This window comes from Pelophylax lessonae (assembly GCF_965119305.1).
Source record: "Pelophylax lessonae genome assembly, chromosome: 4".
In the NCBI taxonomy this organism is placed as follows: Eukaryota; Metazoa; Chordata; class Amphibia; order Anura; family Ranidae; genus Pelophylax; species Pelophylax lessonae.
This window is the reverse complement of record NC_138771.1, coordinates 271,931,705-271,951,856: the sequence shown is the minus strand read 5'-3', so window position 1 is coordinate 271,951,856 and position 20,152 is coordinate 271,931,705. Positions and strand designations below refer to the sequence as shown.

The 20,152-nt window shown below is 40.7% G+C and overlaps 1 protein-coding gene across 7 annotated transcripts in view; it reads left to right on the top strand.

Moving 5' to 3' along the window:
- Positions 1-20,152, top strand: part of SRGAP1 (SLIT-ROBO Rho GTPase activating protein 1) — a 297,632-nt gene that overhangs the window by 158,807 nt on the left and 118,673 nt on the right. For all 7 annotated transcript variants that reach the window (XM_082254987.1, XM_082254986.1, XM_082254988.1 and 4 more), the window contains exons 5-6: positions 11,159-11,341; positions 13,960-14,088. In XM_082254987.1, coding sequence (XP_082111113.1) covers positions 11,159-11,341; positions 13,960-14,088 — 312 coding nt within the window. The remainder of the gene's footprint in view (positions 1-11,158; positions 11,342-13,959; positions 14,089-20,152) is intronic.

Sequence of the window (20,152 nt, the reverse complement as noted above, 5' to 3'; positions counted from 1 at the left end):
CTTTAGTCTATGGCTTTATACTTTTCAATAATAGAATATTACGGAAGTAGTTATCTAGTTGCAGAGTTCATTGAATATATACCATCCTGTAATTGAGACCAGGGTTACTCTAAAACAAAGTCAAATAAAGGATATGGGGGCCCCTTCACATGTAGTTACACCCTTATCTTTAAATAATGCAAAGCTAAAACTGGCCTAAAACATTTGCAAAAACATCAAACACATTTATTTTAAAACCAATAAAATACCATAGTGCTGAATTTCTACAATGTATAATGACAAATAATATAAAGAACAATGAAAAGGTGGGAAAAAATATATACATGTCCATACAGTGGTACGTACACACAGAAACAACTCCTTATTAGCCGTTTCAAAAATACTCCCATTAAAAGTTTCAAGCTAAGCAGATTAATTTGCACTGTTATTGTTATGCAAAGTTTGACTTTTTGCCAATTCTGCAGCAAAACCTTCCTCTCCATCTCTAACCAATTCCAGTGCCCTCTGACATATAAACAAAGGCATGACTTTACTGTACCAGTAAGGACAGAAATGTCTTTGACATGTGAGCTGTAACTTTAACAGCTTGGGTGTTTTTTTTGCCAGAATAGCAAGTCTCGTGGGGCAATCTGGGCCAAAGTTTTTGATCACTGATTATGGACTAGTAAGGTGTTTATGTACTTGGTAGTTTATATTTGGCTGTGGTGTCTGTAAACATTGCATTATGAATTGGCAATGAAAAGAGTTGTTTATAGTATATCTGAAGACGAGAACAAAAAATGTAATATATTGCAGTTTACATAGTACTGAGATGTGGTGACAACATTCCCTTTCCCCTTTTTCAGGCCAAAATGATTTTCATTAAGTACAGAAAATTACCTGTTGATCTTGCCAAAAATGCAGTGTCTGTAACCTCCTGTGAATTTCACTGAAATCTCAAACCCCTGTCCAAGCTATCTTCTATAAACAACAAATTCCCCCTACCCTATATAATGGAAATGAAGAGAGAGGAACGTGTTTGTAGCCAAATGAAACAACGTTGCTGCTCCATAGATGCAGTGGAACAAGTAAACGTTGCTGCCCTAGGACAGAATGAATGTTCATTGCAGGTTTACAAGGTGGAAGTATAGGGAGTACTTTGTTTTCAATAAGTCGGCTGGCTCCTAGACTGGCTTTGGGAGAAAAAGCAAAGTAAAGGATAGCCATTGTAAGGCATTGTAAAGCAAGCAGTAGAACCTTTATCTCTTACATTGAGGGTACAATGTTGGCCAGCACTACAGAGGGAAAAAGATTTGGGGGTAATTATTTAGGATGATTGCAAAATGAGCAAACCGGCAGGAATCACCAGCAAGAGGAAGGAGAGGGTCTGATTCACCTATATAGATCTTTAGTGAGACCTCATTTAGAATATGGTTTCCAGTTCTGGACACCTCACTGACAGAAAGTTATTAATAGGATAGTAATGAGTCCAGATACAGGTAACAAATACGGTGAAAAGCCTGAGGGATAAAACAAATCGGGAGAGAATTCAAGAACTTAATATGGACCAAGTAATTGTGGGGGTTTGCTATAGGCCACCTAAACAAGGGGAGGAGGTAGAGCTGGAATTTTTTAGCACTTTTGGGTAAAGTGGCAAAGCTAGGATCAGTCATCATATTGGAGGACTTTAATTATCCCGACATTGACTGGGGAGAGGGGACTACACACTCACATAAGGGCCGTCAATTCACGGAAACCTTACAGGATAATTACATGTCACAGTTGGTGGATTCCCCTACCAGAGAAAACACAATCCTGGATCTATTGATCACTAATGACCCAGACCTAATCTCGGAGGTAGGAGTCCAGGACAACCTGGGCTCTAGCGATCACAGGATGATCACATTTAGCGTAAATAACAATATAGCAAGGCAAGTAGGGAACATAAGAACCCTTAACTTCAGAAGGGCAAACTTTCCAAAATTGTACTTGTTGATGGAAAGGGTAAACTGGGACCGAACCCTGGGATCCCTGACCACAGAGGAAAAATGGGAATGCTTTAGGAACATATTAAGCAAAGGCATCTTGCAGTGCATTCCTATGGGAAATAAATTTAGAAGGGACAAAGCCAAACCTGGCTGGCTAAACCGGAGCGTTAAAAAACTTATTAGGGGAAAAAAATTGGCCTTCAGGAAATATAAATCAGAGGGCACAGTATTGGCTTTCGACCAATACAAGGAGGCAAATAGGAAGTGTAAACACAAAATCAAGATGGCTAAAATAGACTTTGAGAGACAAATAGCGGAGGATAGCAAAAAAAACCCAAAGAAATTCTTTAAGTATATCAACAGCAAAAAAACTAGGGCAGAGCATATTGCACACATAATTAACAATGATGGGAGGATGGTTACAGAGGACACTGAAAAAGCAACCGTGCTGAATGTTTTTTTCTCATCAGTCTTTACACAGGAATCGGAGGGGTACACTGACCATGACTGTATGGTTAGTAGTAATACACAGGACTTGCCACTATGGCTAACAGAGGGTGAAATCAGGGAAAGGCTGGATAAACTCAACACAAACAAATCACCAGGCCCGGATGGCGTACATCCGAGAGTACTCAAGGAACTCAGTAAGGTTATATCCAGACCACTGTTCCTGATCTTTGCGGACAGTATTAGGACAGGAGATGTACCAGGGGAGTGGAGGAAAGCTAATGTGATTACGATATTCAAAAAGGGCCAGAGGCATATCCCGGGAAATTATAGGCCTGTCAGTCTGACATCAGTAGTATGTAAAGTTCTGGAGGGGATGATAAGGGACTATATCGTAGAGTTTGCTAAGGACAACAGCATCATCAGTAGTAACCAGCACGGGTTTACAAATGGGCGTTCTTGTCAAACCAATCTCTTAACATTCTACGAGGAGGTGAGCTGTGAGCTAGATAGGGGCAGACCAGTGGATGTGGTGTACCTAGATTTTGCTAAGGCGTTTGATACAGTTCCACATAAGCGCTTAATTTATAAAATAAGGTCTGCAGGTATCGACAGCAGGGTTTGCTCTTGGATACGGAACTGGCTAAAAGGGCGTGTCCAAAGGATGGTAATAAACAGCGCGTACTCAGACTGGTCTGAGGTAGTAAGCGGGGTCCCCCAAGGCTCAGTCCTAGGACCAACCTTGTTCAATTTATTCATAAACAGCATTGAGGACGGGATCAGTAGTTCAATATCAGTTTTTGCAGATGACCCAAAATTAGGCAGGGCAATAACAGCACAGCATGAAGCAGATATCCTACAGAATGACCTGGACAAAATAACGGAGTGGGCAAAGACATGGCAAATGAGGTTTAACGTGGAGAAATGTAAGGTTTTACACTTGGGGACTAGAAACGTAAAAGCACAATACACGTTAGGAGGGGAACCCTTGGGAGAATAAAAAATGGAGAAGGATCTGGGAGTCTTGGTTGATGATAGACTAGGCAACAGCATGCAATGTCAAGCGGCAGCTGCCAAGGCTAGCAGAATATTAGCATGCATAAAGAAAGGGATGTATTCCAGAGATAAGACTATAATCCTTCCACTTTATAAAACTCTGGTCCGACCTCATCTGGAGTATTCGGTCCAGTTCTGGTCACCAGTCCTCAGAAGGGATGTGTTGGAGCTGGAGAGAGTCCAGAGAAGGGCAACTAAACTAATTAGGGGATTGGAGGACCTTGATTATGAGGAGCGTCTGCAATCGCTTGATTTATTCTCCCTGGAGAAGAGACGCCTGAGGGGGGACATGATAGCAATTTTTAAATATCTAAATGGGGATCTAGGCTTAGAAAAAAAGCTGTTCAGTCGAAGGGATTGCATGAGAACTCGGGGGCATACAATGCGATTAGAGGAGAAGCGTTTTAACCTCAGGCAACGTGGGGGGTTCTTTACTGTTAGGGCTACAAGATTGTGGAATTCTCTACCACATGAGGTGGTTTCTGCGGGTAGTATGGTGGCTTTCAAAAGACTCTTAGACGTACATCTCAAGGATCAGAACATTCAGGGGTATGCAAGATGATTACAGCCACACACATCTACACAGGTTGAACTGGATGGACTTTTGTCTTTATTCAACCTCACCAACTATGTAACTATGTAACCACCTACAGCAGCGGACTCCAAACTGTGACCCAGGGGGCCGGAAGTGACCCTTTGCTATACTTTATCCGGCCCTTGAAGCATATTCCCCCATTGATGTTTTTCCAACTGACCTCAACAATAGGGGAAACATTTCTCCTCTGACACCAACAAGGGGGCACTAATGCCTCGTTTCCACTGAGCGGAACGGTTCGGGTCGGTACAGTTTGGAAGGGTTAGAATGGTCCGGTCTATTCAGGTGAGCTTTTCCACTGCAAGTCGGGCGGACCAGGGACCATGCAGGGTTTACACCAAATGAGGTGTTTGTTTTGCTCTTTCATTTGACGTGAGCATTGATGGTTTCCAGTCCGCCAATCAGTGGACTCTATCGTGTGACGCCAGTAGCTCCGCCCTAACCGTACCGTACCATTTCCTATGGCCCTACATCTGAAGCAGGACCAGGAATGGTGCGGTTTGGTTCGGCTGTATGGGCCACTTTCATAATGGAAACACCCAAAAATGCGTACCGTACCGAACCAACCCAAACCGATCCGCTCAGTGGAAACGAGGCATAATACTCTCAACTATACCAACAGTGGGGAACTATTCCTTCCCCGATACCAAATGTGGAGGATCGTACTCTCAACTGATGCCAGAAAGATTTCCACTTTCACTGGCCACAGCCCCCCTAAAGCCTGAAGGACAATAAACTTGCCCTTTGTTTAGATAGTTCGGGGACCTCTGGTCTACAGGAAAGAATGGAATTGGGGAGACATGACTGAAACATATAAATACTTAAAGGGGGTTAATAAAGTTTAGAAGGACAGGATTTTCAATATGAAACCAAGAACATAGAGACATGACCTCAAACTAACTGGAGGAAAGTTCAAAACGAATCTTTGCATATTAATCTAAGTGTCCATTCACAATAATACGACTTGTCAGGCGACTTTTCAGCCTGACAAGTCGCGGTCCGTTGTATGGTACGGGAACCGTTCTAATAGGAGCGACACAAGTCGCTCTGACTTAGAAAAAGGGTCCTGTACTACTTCGGGGCGACCTGGAGGTGACTTGCATAGACATTAATTCTGTGAAGTCCGTGCAAGTCGCGCCGAAGTGGCGGTGCACGCGACTTCACAGGTCGCCCCTGAAGTCGTGCCGCTTCAGTGTGAACCGGCACTTAGTATTATTTTACTGAAAGTGTAGTTGATGCAAACAAACAAGAAATGCAAAATTTGTATAAAATTAAAAAAAGAACAGACTAGGTGGACCACTTGGTCTTTTTTCTGCCGTCACTCTTCTACTCTTTTATGTATTGCTGCCTCCAGTACACACATACAGTATGATTACAAATTATTCATAGCAGTTTTTTTTTGTTATTGAATATATATTAGTTTTACGTCAAGCTGAGCTATGTTTTTCTAAGAATCATTGAAAATATTACATGTTCTATTTAAGATATGTTCCCATTAGTGTTAATATGTGCATTAAGGTTTTGGAGGTGTTGAATGAAGGCTTTGCTTGACATCTCTTATGTTTGCTGATGCAATGTTCTCTTTCACTGGGAAGTAATTTCATGAGCTACAAAAACATGTACTATTAATATCTCGTCATTTTTTTCTATATAAATGTTATCATTAATTACAGCAGTCTTGAATGACAAGATGACATTTTAGTAAGTGTTGGGGCTTTGCATTTCATCTTGAAAAGATCTGCTAAATTAGTTGAAGTATGTTTAGATCCACAGAAAATGACATAATTCTTTCACCCCAGGGTAGCTTGCTTCCAACAGCAATCAAAAATGTATTTGCCCCCCCCACCCCGCATTAGGAAAGTCATTGGTGTAAGCTGATTAAATGGTATGCACAATAAAAGTGCTTTTCTTTACCTCTCTTTCTTTTCTTAGTAAACCTTTGTTGCCCTTTAAGTTGTGGGGTTTAAAAAAAAGTGTTTTATTTATAGCCATGCTACTTGCATAATCTCCATCTAGCAATATAATCTGTAGATGTGAGCTCTATTTTCCTGGTAATATATTTATCTCATTACTGTAAATTTTTCTTCCCTGTTATTGTGTCTGTCCTTTTCTACTCATTTCTCTGGTGTGGTGCCCTCTATTTTTCTCCCAGTAGGAAGGAAATTCCACGTATTGTCTATGCGGCAAGTCCTGATTTCCCTTGTTTGTGAAATCTCTGTCATTGAAGTCTCATTGTAAGGATGGTTTTGTGCTGAAATTGGGTTCGTTTTTCTGTAGTCATGATGGCTTTATAACCGAAGCACTACGGTGTGTATCCACCACCTGTCAGTGCTAGAACTATATAAAGAAAAAGGCCCTGGGTGATCAGTTGTTGTAGAAGACAAATGCTATTAATCATATTGTCAGCCTTCTAGAACATTCGAATGGAAGACTGCACGGCCTGCACTTAATTAAAATTATGCGCAATCTTTAAAGTTATTGGCTGGTAAATGTAACAATGTTTACAAACACAAAGGTGCGCTGCAACATCGTGAATGCGCAATATTAAGACCCGGTCCACACTAGCGCGACTTGTCAGGCGACTTGTCAGCCTGACAAGTCGCGCTCCCTCGCAGTCCATTGACTGCTACAGGACCCGTTCTAATAGGAGTGACACAAGTCACTCCGACTTAGAAAAAGGGTCCTGTACTACTTCGGGGTGACCTCGGAGCGACTTGCATAGACTTCCATTATGTGAAGTCCATGCAAGTCGCATCGAAGTCGTGGTACATGGGAATGCAAAAGTCGCCCCCGAAGTAGTACTGAGTCGTGTCACCCCAGTATGAACCGACTCTTAAAGTGATATTAAAGTATTTTTTTAAATAACAAACATGTTATACTTGCATGCTCTGTGCAGAGCAGCCCAAAGCTTCCTCTCCTCGGGTCCCTTGCCAGCGCTCCTGGCCCTTCTCTCCTGCTGAGTGCCCCCACAAGAAGCAGTTTGCCCTGGGGGTAGCCAAGCCGCTACTCTGTGTGTCCATTCAGACACGGAGCTGTGACTCAGCCCGGCCCCCTCTTTCTTCATTGACTCGCTCACTTTGACATCTCAGCCAATCAGGAGGGAGAGTCCCAGACAGCCAAGACTCTTGTGCAACATCACTGGATCGAGATGGGGCACTCAGGTAAGTGTGAGAGGGGCTGTTGCACACTGAAGGTTTTTGTTTTTTTTTAAATCTTAATGCATCGAATGCATTAAGGTAAAAAAAAAAAAACCTTCTGTCTTTAGAACAACTTTATTTTTTTTACCTTAATAATGCATTGTCTGTATTAGGGTAAAAAACCTTCTGTGCACAAAATCCCGCCCCCCTTATACTTACCTGACCCCCATCTCAATCCAGCACTGTGCCTGAGAGCAGCGACTCTCTCCACTCTTTCTCTCCTCACTGAACATAAAGACAGCAGCCATTGGCTCCTGCTGCTGTCAATTACAGCTTGTGAAATTGTGGACACACAGAGCCAGCTCGGGAGCAAGCCTGCACGAGTTTCCCCATAGCAAGCAGCTTGTTATGGGGGGAGAAGCCAGGAGCACATGTGGGGGATCCTAGAAGAGGAGGATTGGGGCTGCTCTTTGCAATACCATTGAATAGAATAGGTAAGTATGATGTGTGTTTTTGTTAAAAAAAAAAAAAATGCTCTCATTCATTTTACTCCCTTTTTAATTTTCTTTTTTTTTTTTTTGCCAAGCAGAAATTTAAAATGGAACGAACACGCTGCAAATAAGTGTTTTGACTTGTGGTTTGTTGAGTGGCCCTGTTGATTTGAAATTGACAGTCAAACCACGTTACGCTTGCTGCAGCTGTAGTGTGCATTCAGCCCCCCCTCCCACTCAGGTGTATGTGAAATTTTAAGTGTGGGGCGGCAAACCTTACACTTAACTGTCTATTTTTACCACCCTCTAGCTGCCTGTGTGAAGGAGGCCTAAGTGCCAATGTAGCACTGAAAGAAAATTAGTGTATATGAACTCTTAGAAAACGAAATACATATTTAAATAGCTTTTCTACACAGCCTTTAAAGCAGTTGTTCAATGTGAGCTTCAAGAGAGAAACTCAAAATGAACAGACTGCATGTATCTAACACTTTGCATCTCTTTGTGACTTAACATTCTTTATTGGGTCTCTGTTTTCCCCCTCCTCTCTCTGCGATTGTGTACAATGGGTAAGGCTTAGTAGTATGTGATGGGGTGTGTAAAATTACCCTCCCACCCACAAAAATACTTCTGTCTATATGTCATACAACAGTTTGCCAGTTGATAAGTAGTCACTGAGTGTTGTTGAAGTTCTTCAAAGTAGGTTGTGCGCAGTTGAATTTTTTACAAATGTTTGTGCTTAGGTCTTATAGTCTCTCACTGTGGCACAGAAATGAACACATTCTTTAGGTACGAGGACTGTAGCATACAATACTGTGTACACAGTCATTAGGCTCAAATTTTAGGCCCCTCCCATTGTTAGCAGAATTTTGCCACGCCCACAATACACTGTCACTGCACATGCTGCCTACTTATTTTCCTCTAGGTACCCATGGCTTGAAAAGGCCAGCCCTGAAAGGTGGGGAAATGAGAAACAATGAGTTAAACTCCCCTTTCTAGATTTAAAGTAAATGGTAGAGACTCATTTGTAAAATGCAAAAACAGTATATAAACTCACATACAGAAAAAAACATTTATTCCATTTATGAAGCAGAAATATTAAAGTACCTGTGATAATATTCAGACATCCATCAAACCTTCACTGCAGGTGAACTATTTGCTGTAATTTAAAATCTAGGACACTGTACCCAAATAAAATTGATGTAATTTTTCCCACAAATTGAGCTTTATTTTGGTGGTATCTGATCACCTCTGCAATTTTTTTTGTTTTTGATATAAACAAAATAAGAGCTACTATTCTGGGAAAAAAAAAAAAAATTACTTTCTGCTTTAAAACATTCCCAATAAAAAAATGTTAAAAAATGTTTTCATCATTTTAGGCCAATATGTCTTCTGCTACAAATTTTTGGTAAAAAAAATCCCAATAAGTGTATTTTGATTGGTTTGCGTAAAAGTTATCACATCTGCAAAGTAGGGGAAAGATTTGTCATTTTTACTTTTTTATTTTCTAGTGATGGCAGCGATTAGTGATTTTTAGCTGTACTGCAACAATGCAGCGGACAGATCGGACTCCTAACTGACATTTTTGACAGTTTTGGGGGGACCAGTGACATTACTACACTAATCAGTGCTAAAAATATGCACTGTTACTGTCCTAATTACACTGGCAGGGAAGGGGTTAACACCACGGGCGATCAAAGGGTTAAATATGTGTTTAGGGGGTGCTTTCTAACTGGGGGGGGGGGCTCACTGGATAAACACAGACCTGTGTTCATAAATAGGAGGAACACAGGGATCCCTGTGTTCATCACTGACAAAACAGCTGTCTGCCATGTTGTCTCCATGGGGGGCGATCGCAGGTGCCCGGCAGACATTGTGGCCGCCGGCCCTGCTTATTGGTTTCCCCCCTTTAGCCAGTTGGCGCACGTGCACACCCACACTAACTGCTACACGAAGAGACGTACATGTACACCATTTCACATAACAGAGCCGACCTGTCGCAGCATAACTACGGTGGCTGGTCAGCAAGTGGTTAAAACCATGTTCACCCAGCTGCTATAACCATTACAAAGCCATAGGTCCAGCGCTTTGATTTTAATGCTTTAATTAAGAACTGTGCTCCAAGTGGATTCCTAAGTCCACTAGGCATCATTCAGCGCTGATTTTACACCCAGAGGTCAACTGTCCTTATAATTGTCAAGTGCCTTTTATTAATGACCTGTTAATCTAATAATCACATTGTGGCAGATCAATAGCAGAGTTTAACATTTTGACTAATTTTCAGTATCTATAAAAGTACACTAATGAAACCCCCAGCGTTTATTACTCATAGCAATTTTCTGCTTTAACATCAGGGAAATATTTTATAGTAATATTTTCAAGCGTAAAAAAAACTGCAACAGCTTTCAGTAGTATTCTTCTGCCTTAATACCAGCACTTCTGAGCAGGACACATTCCTACACTTCTGGTAGTGTCCAACTTTGCCTGCTTTCTCCCACCGCCCTGGACATTGCTTTTTTGTGCATCTTCACTCTCTAGTAGTAATGTGAAGAGACATAAGGGGGCAAGCAAGCTCTGACACTACAAGAAGGTTTCAGAACCTTTCCTGATCAGAACTGCTCGGCGTTCAGGCAATGGTACCACTGAAGATGCTACAGGTACTGTACATGCAGCTTCTTTTTTTTTTTTTTTTTTTTTTAGTGATAGTTTGAATTTTTTTTTTTTTTTGTTAATACATTTTTGGTTGATTATGGTAACCAGACCAGTTTGTCAGTTTTTATAAATGTGATAAAGAAAATGTTAAAATTAAAGCAGTATTGGCAAAGGTCTTTTGGCCATACTTTTCCTGTAGATCACAGGAGTGCACTTAGTTCTGCACTCCTGAGACCCAGGTTGAGCTGACAGCGGGCTAAAGTCAGCTGCTGGCTGATGTCACAGAGCCGATCCCGACAATAATCTCTGGTTTTGATCAGTTGCCTAACTGGTAGCTGGCTCGACATCTCAGCTCGCCGCTGGGAGCCTGCGCCAGCAGCTCCCGGTGTTCTAGTGAGCGCTGGAGTAGCACAGCAATATCTAGTCACCGCTCAGACCCAAGAACTGAGCAATCAATAGACTTTGATCACTCAGTTCTTTTAGTGGAGCCAGCAGGGGACAGCTGTAGCTTGGAGGGGATTGTGCAGCTATCTTGGGGAAGTAGGTTTGTATTTTTTGGATCCTGCACTTCTTAAACTTCAAGTATTTGTTTATATTCATCCATTCCGTACGCTGTGACCAACCTGATGCTAGGGTGTGCTTGGCAAGCAATAAGCAAAGGGTACCAAAAGCCAGTTTTAGGCCTGTTTGAATGACCCACTGGAAATTTTAGGAAATGTGGGCACTCATTCGAAATCTAACACAGGCATCATTTTAGCATTATATGATGAAATTTTGTTGTGATGTAAAGATTTTTTTATGTCATATTGTTTGTAGGTCATGAAAACATACCACATGTACCATGCAGAGAGCATTAGCGCTGAATGTAAGCTAAAGGAAGCTGAAAAGCAAGAAGAGAAACAAATTGGAAGGTCTGCCGACCAAGTCTTCAATTTACGCCTGGAGGAGAAACACCAAAGAAGGAGCTCAGTCAAGAAAATTGAGAAGATGAAGGAGAAGGTCAGCATGTCCTTTGTCAAATATTAATGTATTCAGAACACTGGATTGATCTTCAGCTTTGAGGATCCACACAGGCAGACTTAATATACCTTCATCATGGCTAGAGACCTTATCGTGCAATTAGGAAGCCTGTAGACAATAACTAGTTACAGTTTATATTATTATTTGCCTAATGACTCCAAATAAAATCAAGAAAGTATGGTCTTTTTGCAAGTAACCGATTTCATTTAAAAGCTAATTGGCCTCAGTGGGTGTCATGCATTAAATTGCTTAAAAAATAAAGTGTCAATAGGACTTTCCCCAGCAAATGATCAAGTATAAAAAAGTAATCTAATTTCTTATGTGGATACAGGCTTTCATATTGGATATACATGATGCCTAATGACATCCAGTCTTTTTTCTTCTCACTCAATTACTTGGCTCTATCGGGGTTAACTGCCTCCTGCTTTTAACTTCCAGAATCATGAATTTCAAATAATTGGCTTTTGTATTGTTTTGCTCATGTATAATATTACTTTCCTTTAATAATGTTTTCATACTTGTATGTGTTCTTTCTTATGAGGTACCAGAAAAGAGATTAAAAAAAAAAAACAGTCACAAACCTGGGCAGTTCAAATAAAACATAAACTGGAAAATTTGCATAGGCATTTTAAAATGACCAGAGGCAGAAATATAGGCATCTGGCAATATATTCTGATCTTGAGTCAGATGTCCTCTTCTACCGTCTTGCAAGCTCACAGCCAATCCTGTCTCCGGTAATTCTGGAGTGAAGGACTGGGCCAAGCTTCCGTTTACAGGAGAAGTTTACTTTTTTTTTTTTTTGCATTGCAAATTTTAAATACCCAGGTTTTTACTGGGATGGTACCCTTGGTGGAGACCTCTGTCTAAATAGGATTGTTAGTGTATTCCAGTTTTGTATTCAAGTCGGAGTAAACTCCCATGTATCACATTTACCTATAGGTAAGCCTATAATAAGGCTTACCTATAGGTACTGTAAATATCTCCTAAACCTGCCTAGTTTAACCACTTAAGCCCCAGCCCTATTTCGGACACTTTTTGTTTACAAGTTAAAACCAGTATTTTTTCCTAGAAAACTACTTAGAACCCACAAACATTATATATATATATTTTTAGCAAAGACTCGAGAATAAAATGTCGGTCATTGCAAAATTTTTTGTCACGCGGTATTTGCGCAGCGGTCTTTAAAACGCCATTTTTTTGGAAAAAAATTGAAAAATCACATTTCACTGCATTTAAAAAATACTAAACAGTAAAGTTAGCCCATTTTTTTTGTATATTGTGAAAGATGATGTCACCCCGAGTAAATAGATACTCAACATGTTACGGTTTAAAATTGCGCCCCCCCGTGGGATGGCGACAAACTACGGTCAATAGAGATCTCAATCTGCGACGCTTTAAATTTATTTAACGGTTACCAGTTTAGAGGTAGAGTGTAGCTCTTTTTTTTTAAATTATTGCCCACGCTCTGGCGATCGCGGCGATACCTCACATGTGGGGTTTGAACAGCGATTTCATTCGCGGCTCGACTTGCGTATACGTTTTTTTTGTGCGCGAGCTAACGGTCACGGGGGCGGCTAATTTTTTTTTTTTTTTACTATTTATTTTTTAGTTTTTTAAACTTTATTAGTTTTTTGAATAAAAAAAAAATCTGATCACTTTTATTGCTGTCACAAGCAATGTAAACATCCCTTGTGACAGCAATATGTAGTGACAGGTACACTTTATGGAGGGATCGAGGGTCTAAAAGACCCTAGACCCCTCCACTACACTTCCCTGTATGCAAAATGCTGAAAACTGCATTTTTGCATACAGCCGTTTTTCAAAACTGCCGCCTTTTGCAGCACAGTAACCCGGAAGTGACGTCATGGACGCCGCCTCCGGGTTACGTCATTGGAGACTCGATCGATGCCATTTCCGGCATTCATCGGGACTCCATCCAGCCAGCGGACGTGCCGGCTGGGTGCTCGGGGCTCCCGGTGGGACGGGAGCCCCGAGCAAAGCCACAGAAGGCAGCGGGAGGGGGGGGAGACGTCCCCTCCCGCCCCCCCGGGTAACGATCGAGCGGCTCCCGAGCCGCATTGGTCGTTACCGTCGGAAAGCCGACCGTCGGCTTCAAACCACGGTACCGGGATGATGCCTCTAACTAGAGGCATCATCCCGGTATAACCCCGCAAAGTGTACCGACGTATCGGTACGTTACTATGCGGTAAGTGGTTAAGAGATATTTACTTTAGATGCAACCGCTGACGTCACCGACTCATGCGCTCTGAAGGAATGGCATACCAGTGCCGATCCCTCAGAGCTGTGCAGTAAGCAGGGCACACAGAAGTGATGTCATTGGTGGCTCGGCCTTTCATATAGTTGAAGATGGAAGCGCCTTCAGCGGTGACAACATGCGGCTAGAGGGCTTCATTTTCAGGCAAGTCTGTCATAATGATGCATACTAGCACATTATGGCCTAAATTGCCTGGTGCCTTTTTTTTTTTTTTTTTTTTTTTTTTTATGCGGTTTACTACCACTTTAACAATATCACATTAAAAAAAGTTCAAGAGATGGTATAAATGTTTTTTATTCATTGATTTCTTGTTTCTCTACAGCGTCAAGCCAAATATTCAGAGAACAAGTTAAAGTCCATAAAAGCTCGGAATGAATACCTATTAACACTGGAGGCAACAAATGCTTCAGTTTTTAAATATTACATTCATGACCTTTCTGATTTAATTGATGTAAGTATTTTGTTTGCTTTAATATTTATTTAATATTCTAAATTGTGGAGGAATGTAGTCCTTAGGGACTTTGTCACTAAGGCAGTTTATTTTAACAATCCTCAACAATATGAATGCACCGATCAGCCATAACTTTATGACTACTGACTAAGTGAAAAACATTGAATACAATGGCATCTGAAAGTCAGAAGGATATATGAGGCAATAAGTAAACACAATGTCAATGAAGCTGATGTGTTGAAAGAATAAATGGACATCGTAGTTTGTTGTTGTGTATGGGGCTGCATAGCCTCAGACCAGTCAGGGTGCTCATGCTGACCTGTGTCTATAGCCAAAAGTGCCTACAATGGGCACATAAGCATCAGAGCTTGACCATGGAGCAATGGAAGAAGATGGCCTGGTCTGATAAATTGTTTTCTTTTACATCATGTGCATGGCCGGGTGCGTGGGTGTTGCTTACCTGGGTAAGAGATGGCACCAGGATGCAGTATGGGAAGAAGGCAAGCCAACAGAAGCAGTGTGATGCTTTGGACAATGTTTTCTGGAAAACCTTAGGTCCTGCCATTCATGTGGATGTTACTTGACACGTACCACCTACCTAAATGTTGTTACTGACCAAGTAGTCCCCTAATGGAAATGGTATTCCTTGTGGGAGTGGCCTCTTTCAGCAGGATAATACGCTCTGACACAAGGCAAAAATGGTTTGAGAATCATGAGTTTGAGGTGATGACTTTGGCTTCCAAATTCTCCAGATCGCACTCCATGAAGCATCTGTGGGATGTGCTGGGTAACCCACTGCAATCCATGGAGGCTGCATCTCACAGTTTACAGGACTTTAACCACTTGCTTACTGGGCACTTGTAACCTCTTCCTGCCCAGGCCAATTTTCAGCTTTAAGCGCTTTGTTTGAATGACAATTGTGCGGTCATGCAACACTTTACCCATATATAATTTTTATCATTTTTTTTGCACAAATAGAGCTTTCTTTTGGTGGTATTTAGTCACCCCTGGGTTTTTTATTTTTTGCTAAACAAACAAAAAGCCTGAAATTTATTTAAAAAAAAACAAAGTTTTTCATATATTTCCGAATATAAAAAATAATTTTTCTCCTTCACCGATGGGTGGCACTGATGGGCACTAATAGGCACTGATCAGGGGGCACTGATGAGGGGGCACTAATAGCTGGTATTGATGGGAACTGATGGGCGGCACTTATAGGCGGCACTGATGGGCAGCACTAATAGGTGGCACTGGGGAGCAATGATTAGCAGTACTGATGGGCTCTGATAGATGGCACTGGTGGTCACTGATTAGCAGCACTGGTTGGCACTAAGGGGACTGATGTCCCTCTAACAGAAGCCGGTTAAAGGCTTTTTTCTTCACACTGACAGCGACGGAAAAAAAAAAGTTGATAACCGGCTTCAGTTTACTCCCTTGATAAGCTGTCATTGGCTGATCTTTTTATATACATAATGAGTTGTAATTAAAAACACCTTCCTAAATTTACAGGACTAATCTTTGTAACACATGAGCACATACTGTGGCCAGTCAGTAGGAGCCAGAATTATTGCTGGTTGATAGGGAATCAAATACTAACTGCAACTCAATTTATAACATTTGTATCCTGTGTTTCTTCTGGATTTTTGGTTGATATTCTGTCCCTATCATTTAAAATACATCTATAAAAACAATTCTATACCCTTCATTTCTTTGCAATTGGGCAAACTTGCAAATCTGGTGGGGATCAAATAGTTATTTTCACCACTGTATCCCATCCCTCTGTGTTTATGATCATGCTGTTGGTACTGCTTTGCTACAAAACTAAGGTTTGCTGGCAGTAGAAGGGGTTATACCCTATGCTAGGCTTAACGTTTTTTTGTGTGGCAATGTCCAGTCCTCCTGCAGGCAGCAGTATAACCCTAAGGTTTAGAACTCCTGTGTCCATCGGTAGACTCCAAGAAAAGGCTTTTACGAGAAGTATAAAATCTTGTTATTGCATCATGTGTGGATTAATCAGAATTTATTGACAAAGGAATGTCTATAAGCTTTACGATATTCGAAGGGGATAATGCCATTCTCAAATACTCCAAAGCCTTTATAACAAAAAATGGGAAATAACCATCTTCTTTGTCAACCTGTTTGTGGCATATTTGATTGTTCATCGAGTATATAAATGTGTGATGCTTGCTTTGGACAAGTTTCCATGAATTACATTTTTTTTAAAACCAAAAAGAAATTCTGCACTAAGTGCCAAAACAGAAAAAAATGCACACTAATCATCTGAATATAGGACCAAATAAATAAAAAATAATTTAAAAAAATAAATAAAAATAGGTGCACCATTCCTTTAAGTTTTGGCAAATTTTGACAACCTTACTTTAGTATTTAATGCATATTCGTAAGAAGAAAACAAAAAATGTCAAACCATATAATCAATAGAGCTAAAAAGTGCAACCGCCCACATCCACACAACATTGGTGCAAGTTCTTTTTAAATCTGTGACAGATATACACTAAATCCTGTTAGGGTGAAGTGCTTGAGAAAAAACCAATACACCGGTATCCACTGTAAAGTTTCCCCCCAGTGATAAAGCCTCCTTACTGGAGGAGGATCTCCAGATTATAAGAGAGCGGACGACTGTCACATAGTCTTGATATAAATTGATTCTTCAACAGTACACCAGCTTCACTCTAAAACATATAAAACACAAGAGGAACAAAGAAGCAGGATCCATAGTGTGGTATGTAAAAGAAATACACTCACATTAGAAGCAAAGAGACTGTCTTTTAAGCAAGCTCAGCACTGCCGCTTGTCTTCCAGCGGGCTTGATGATGTCATGAACTAGGTCCCGCCCAGCGCGTTTTGTCACTCCATGGACATCGTCAGCGGAAGAGGGCTTAAAATCATGCATGTCATTTTAGGCATAATCATTCACCTAATGTCAGTGTGTACCCTATAATCTTGTGCCTATTATTGGCAGTTGAAAGAATTAAAGTGGAAATGTACTCATAACTTGATAGAAAATAATGATCTTTAGCAAGTAACATGCATTCCACATTATTATTCATGCTAACAAAAGGAGTGTGTTCTGTAAATTGGCTCCAGCATTGCTCCTGTTTCTTCTTGCTGGATGCTGCCATTTTGCTGAAGCCCAGAGCCCTAGCAGTAAATCATAAGACGGATTTCAAAAAATTTAATGGTTTTAAAAAATTTACGGTTTCAAAAAAGTTACATTCCTGGAAAGCCAGGATTGTTGTCACATTTGCTTGTGTCTTCAACCAAACTGTCAAACCATCAAATGGCTGATGTCATAACTGATCACCTGTGCAGCACCATGGCAGTTGCAGATCAAATAGAAGCAGCTTCCTTCACTGTAAAGGATAGAAGGGTTGTATTCCACTTTAAGGTTATCAGCAGATCGACCTCCACAAATTCTGCAGTGCCTAAAAATGGAGAGCAGCTGAACATGTGCAGAACAGAGTGAGACCGTGTATTACTGGATTTTAAACAGTATAGACACTTATTTTTAAAGTTTTACATAGCTATACCTGCAAAAGGGGTCAGCCTGAAGTGATCTAGCAGGACTTAAAGTGGATTTAAACCCTTGCATATACCTAGTGAAGTGACCAGCCTCAGATGATACATAGAGATTAAACAAATCTCCCTACGTAAGTTTAACTGGTATATCTGCTGTTTTCAGCTTTTTTTCATTGTTTAGAAAGTGCACATTGTGTTACAAATCTTTCTTCCTGTTTCAGCAGTGGGAAGGGAGTCTTGGTATACACTGCGTGTGAGCTGATTAGAGGAAAGGCGCACCCCCCCCCCCTTTCCACATAGGCAGAGGAAGGAAGAAACTTGCTGTGCTGTGAATAGACAAGCTCTCTACTTATCTGTCTCTAGGTTACCTCCTTGACACAAATTTTCAGCTGCATTCATCTCCTGTGTTGGAGAGCTATCAGAAGTTATCATGCTGATAACAGGAACAGAGCAGCAGAAAGACACTGGACTTAGGGCTTTGGAGAGAGAAAAGTAAACACTACAGAGAGATGTACCCAGGTCAGATTTCATGAATGGAGTTTACATCCACTTTAATTTTCTGATTACAGTTCTACTTTAAGCAAGGAATAGAAGGGGTTATACAATTTCATTAACTGACATTTGGCCCTACAGTTGGTAAATGCTTTCCTCCTATGTACTCCTCATTCAACAAACTTGCTTAGTATATTAAGTACATCTTCACTCTTATCAGCAGAATTGTTCTGTAGCTTGAAGATACGGGGTGGGGGATACTGCGCTTCTGGGAGGTGTTATGGCTGATCTTACAATAAATCCAAAAAAAACGTAGATGTGGAATACAAAAATTGTGAATAAGTGTAAAAATAAGATCCCTCTAAAAGTGGGGAAAGTATAAGGGTGATGTTGGTTCATATGCCAATAAAAGTGTAATAGTGTAAACAATCCATAAAAAGACAATAAGAATAAACGTTATAATTTATATATAAAAACATCAGGTGTAAAGTAGATTGGTGTAGTCCATAATTTAAATAAATATTAAAATATAAAATACCACTCTAATCTTAAAAAACTATGAATTCATCAAGTGACAGGTAAAGTGCTCAGTGCATAAAACAAATTGTGCATAAGATCGCTCAGTTCAATATAAAAAAATGTCCCAGGTGACCAAAGAGGTACACAAATGAAATTCAAATGTAAACCAAAAAATCATAAGAATATAGTCCACTGGTGTCTCCAGATACTGGGAATTTACCAAAGGTGATGACCCTCCACCTCACACCGTGAACAAATAGTGGGGTGCTTCTTCTCTCAAATGAACCCCTCTGGGTGTGCTAGTCGCTCACCTCAATCTCTCAGACCATGCGCCTTATCAGAAATCCCCGGAACTCCTCTCCACTCCTACTCTGATATCCAAACGGTGCATACACTGCCTAGGACGGATCGGCTTCCTATCCTCTCCAAGTGGCCAGCGGATCTCGAAATTAGAAAGGCTCAAAGTAGGGCAATATTGCTGTATAAAATGGAATTTATTTCAACATAAATTTAAAAGACTCACATTTGCCGTTCAGAAAATGCGCATTCAAAAAGATAACAGGGAAGATTGCGGTCCTCACTTCCGCGTGTCTGTGTCACTTCCGGTTTAGCGTCCCTACGCGTTACGCCACTTCCGCTCACGTGGCTTCTTCAGGGGATTGTTCTGTAGCTTGACTGCATTTTGTTGGCTATATGTAAAGTTTCTACATTCTCAGGTTTGTCACCCTTTTTTGGGATTGTAGATTCTGTTCCTGGAATCCCATACTTCTAAGGTAATCCCAAGGAGCCTGAACTCCACAAAATATCCTTGTGTTGTAGAGCAATGGCCCAAGAATAGTTTATCTCATTTTAGGTAAAGCAGTATTTTGCATGTTTGTCGAATCTATATCAGCAATGCTCATTGGTGTATTGAGCTACAGTTTGAGAAGATAATTTGGAATATCTAAAATAACACTGAGTACTGAGATGGTTTGAATTTTAGCTTCACTGCATGATGCAGTCATGCCTGGTTTACAGCTTGCATTACTTCTGAAAAAAAAAAAAACTCTTCTCCCTAGACAAAGTAGATTTATTTTTGGAAACATACACTTTTCAATGTGTTCACAGTTCATCATCCAACTTGGCTGCTTTAAATGAAATGTTTCTAACAGCTGGCATTCCTGAAAATGAGAAATAACACTACTCTGTGTATGAAATGAAAATTGAAATAACGTGCCAAATCTGTTCTACACTGTCCTCCAGTGTATGATTTTTTTTTTTCTCCCCCCAATAAATTGTTTTGACACTGTAGCTCCACGATGTAGTTGGCGTAGTTCATGTTTTATTTGTAATAGTTTAAAGGACAAGGTGTTTCCCAAAAGAATTTTAACTGTTAATGTAAAAAGATGATCTGCAATGAAACTGAAAGGTTTGCTAACTCGCTAGAAAGCTTCGGGTGTCTTTATATCATTTAGGTGGCAGATGAAATGAACCTGACACTTTGTAGCTGTAAGAATGATGTAGGAGATAAGTAGAA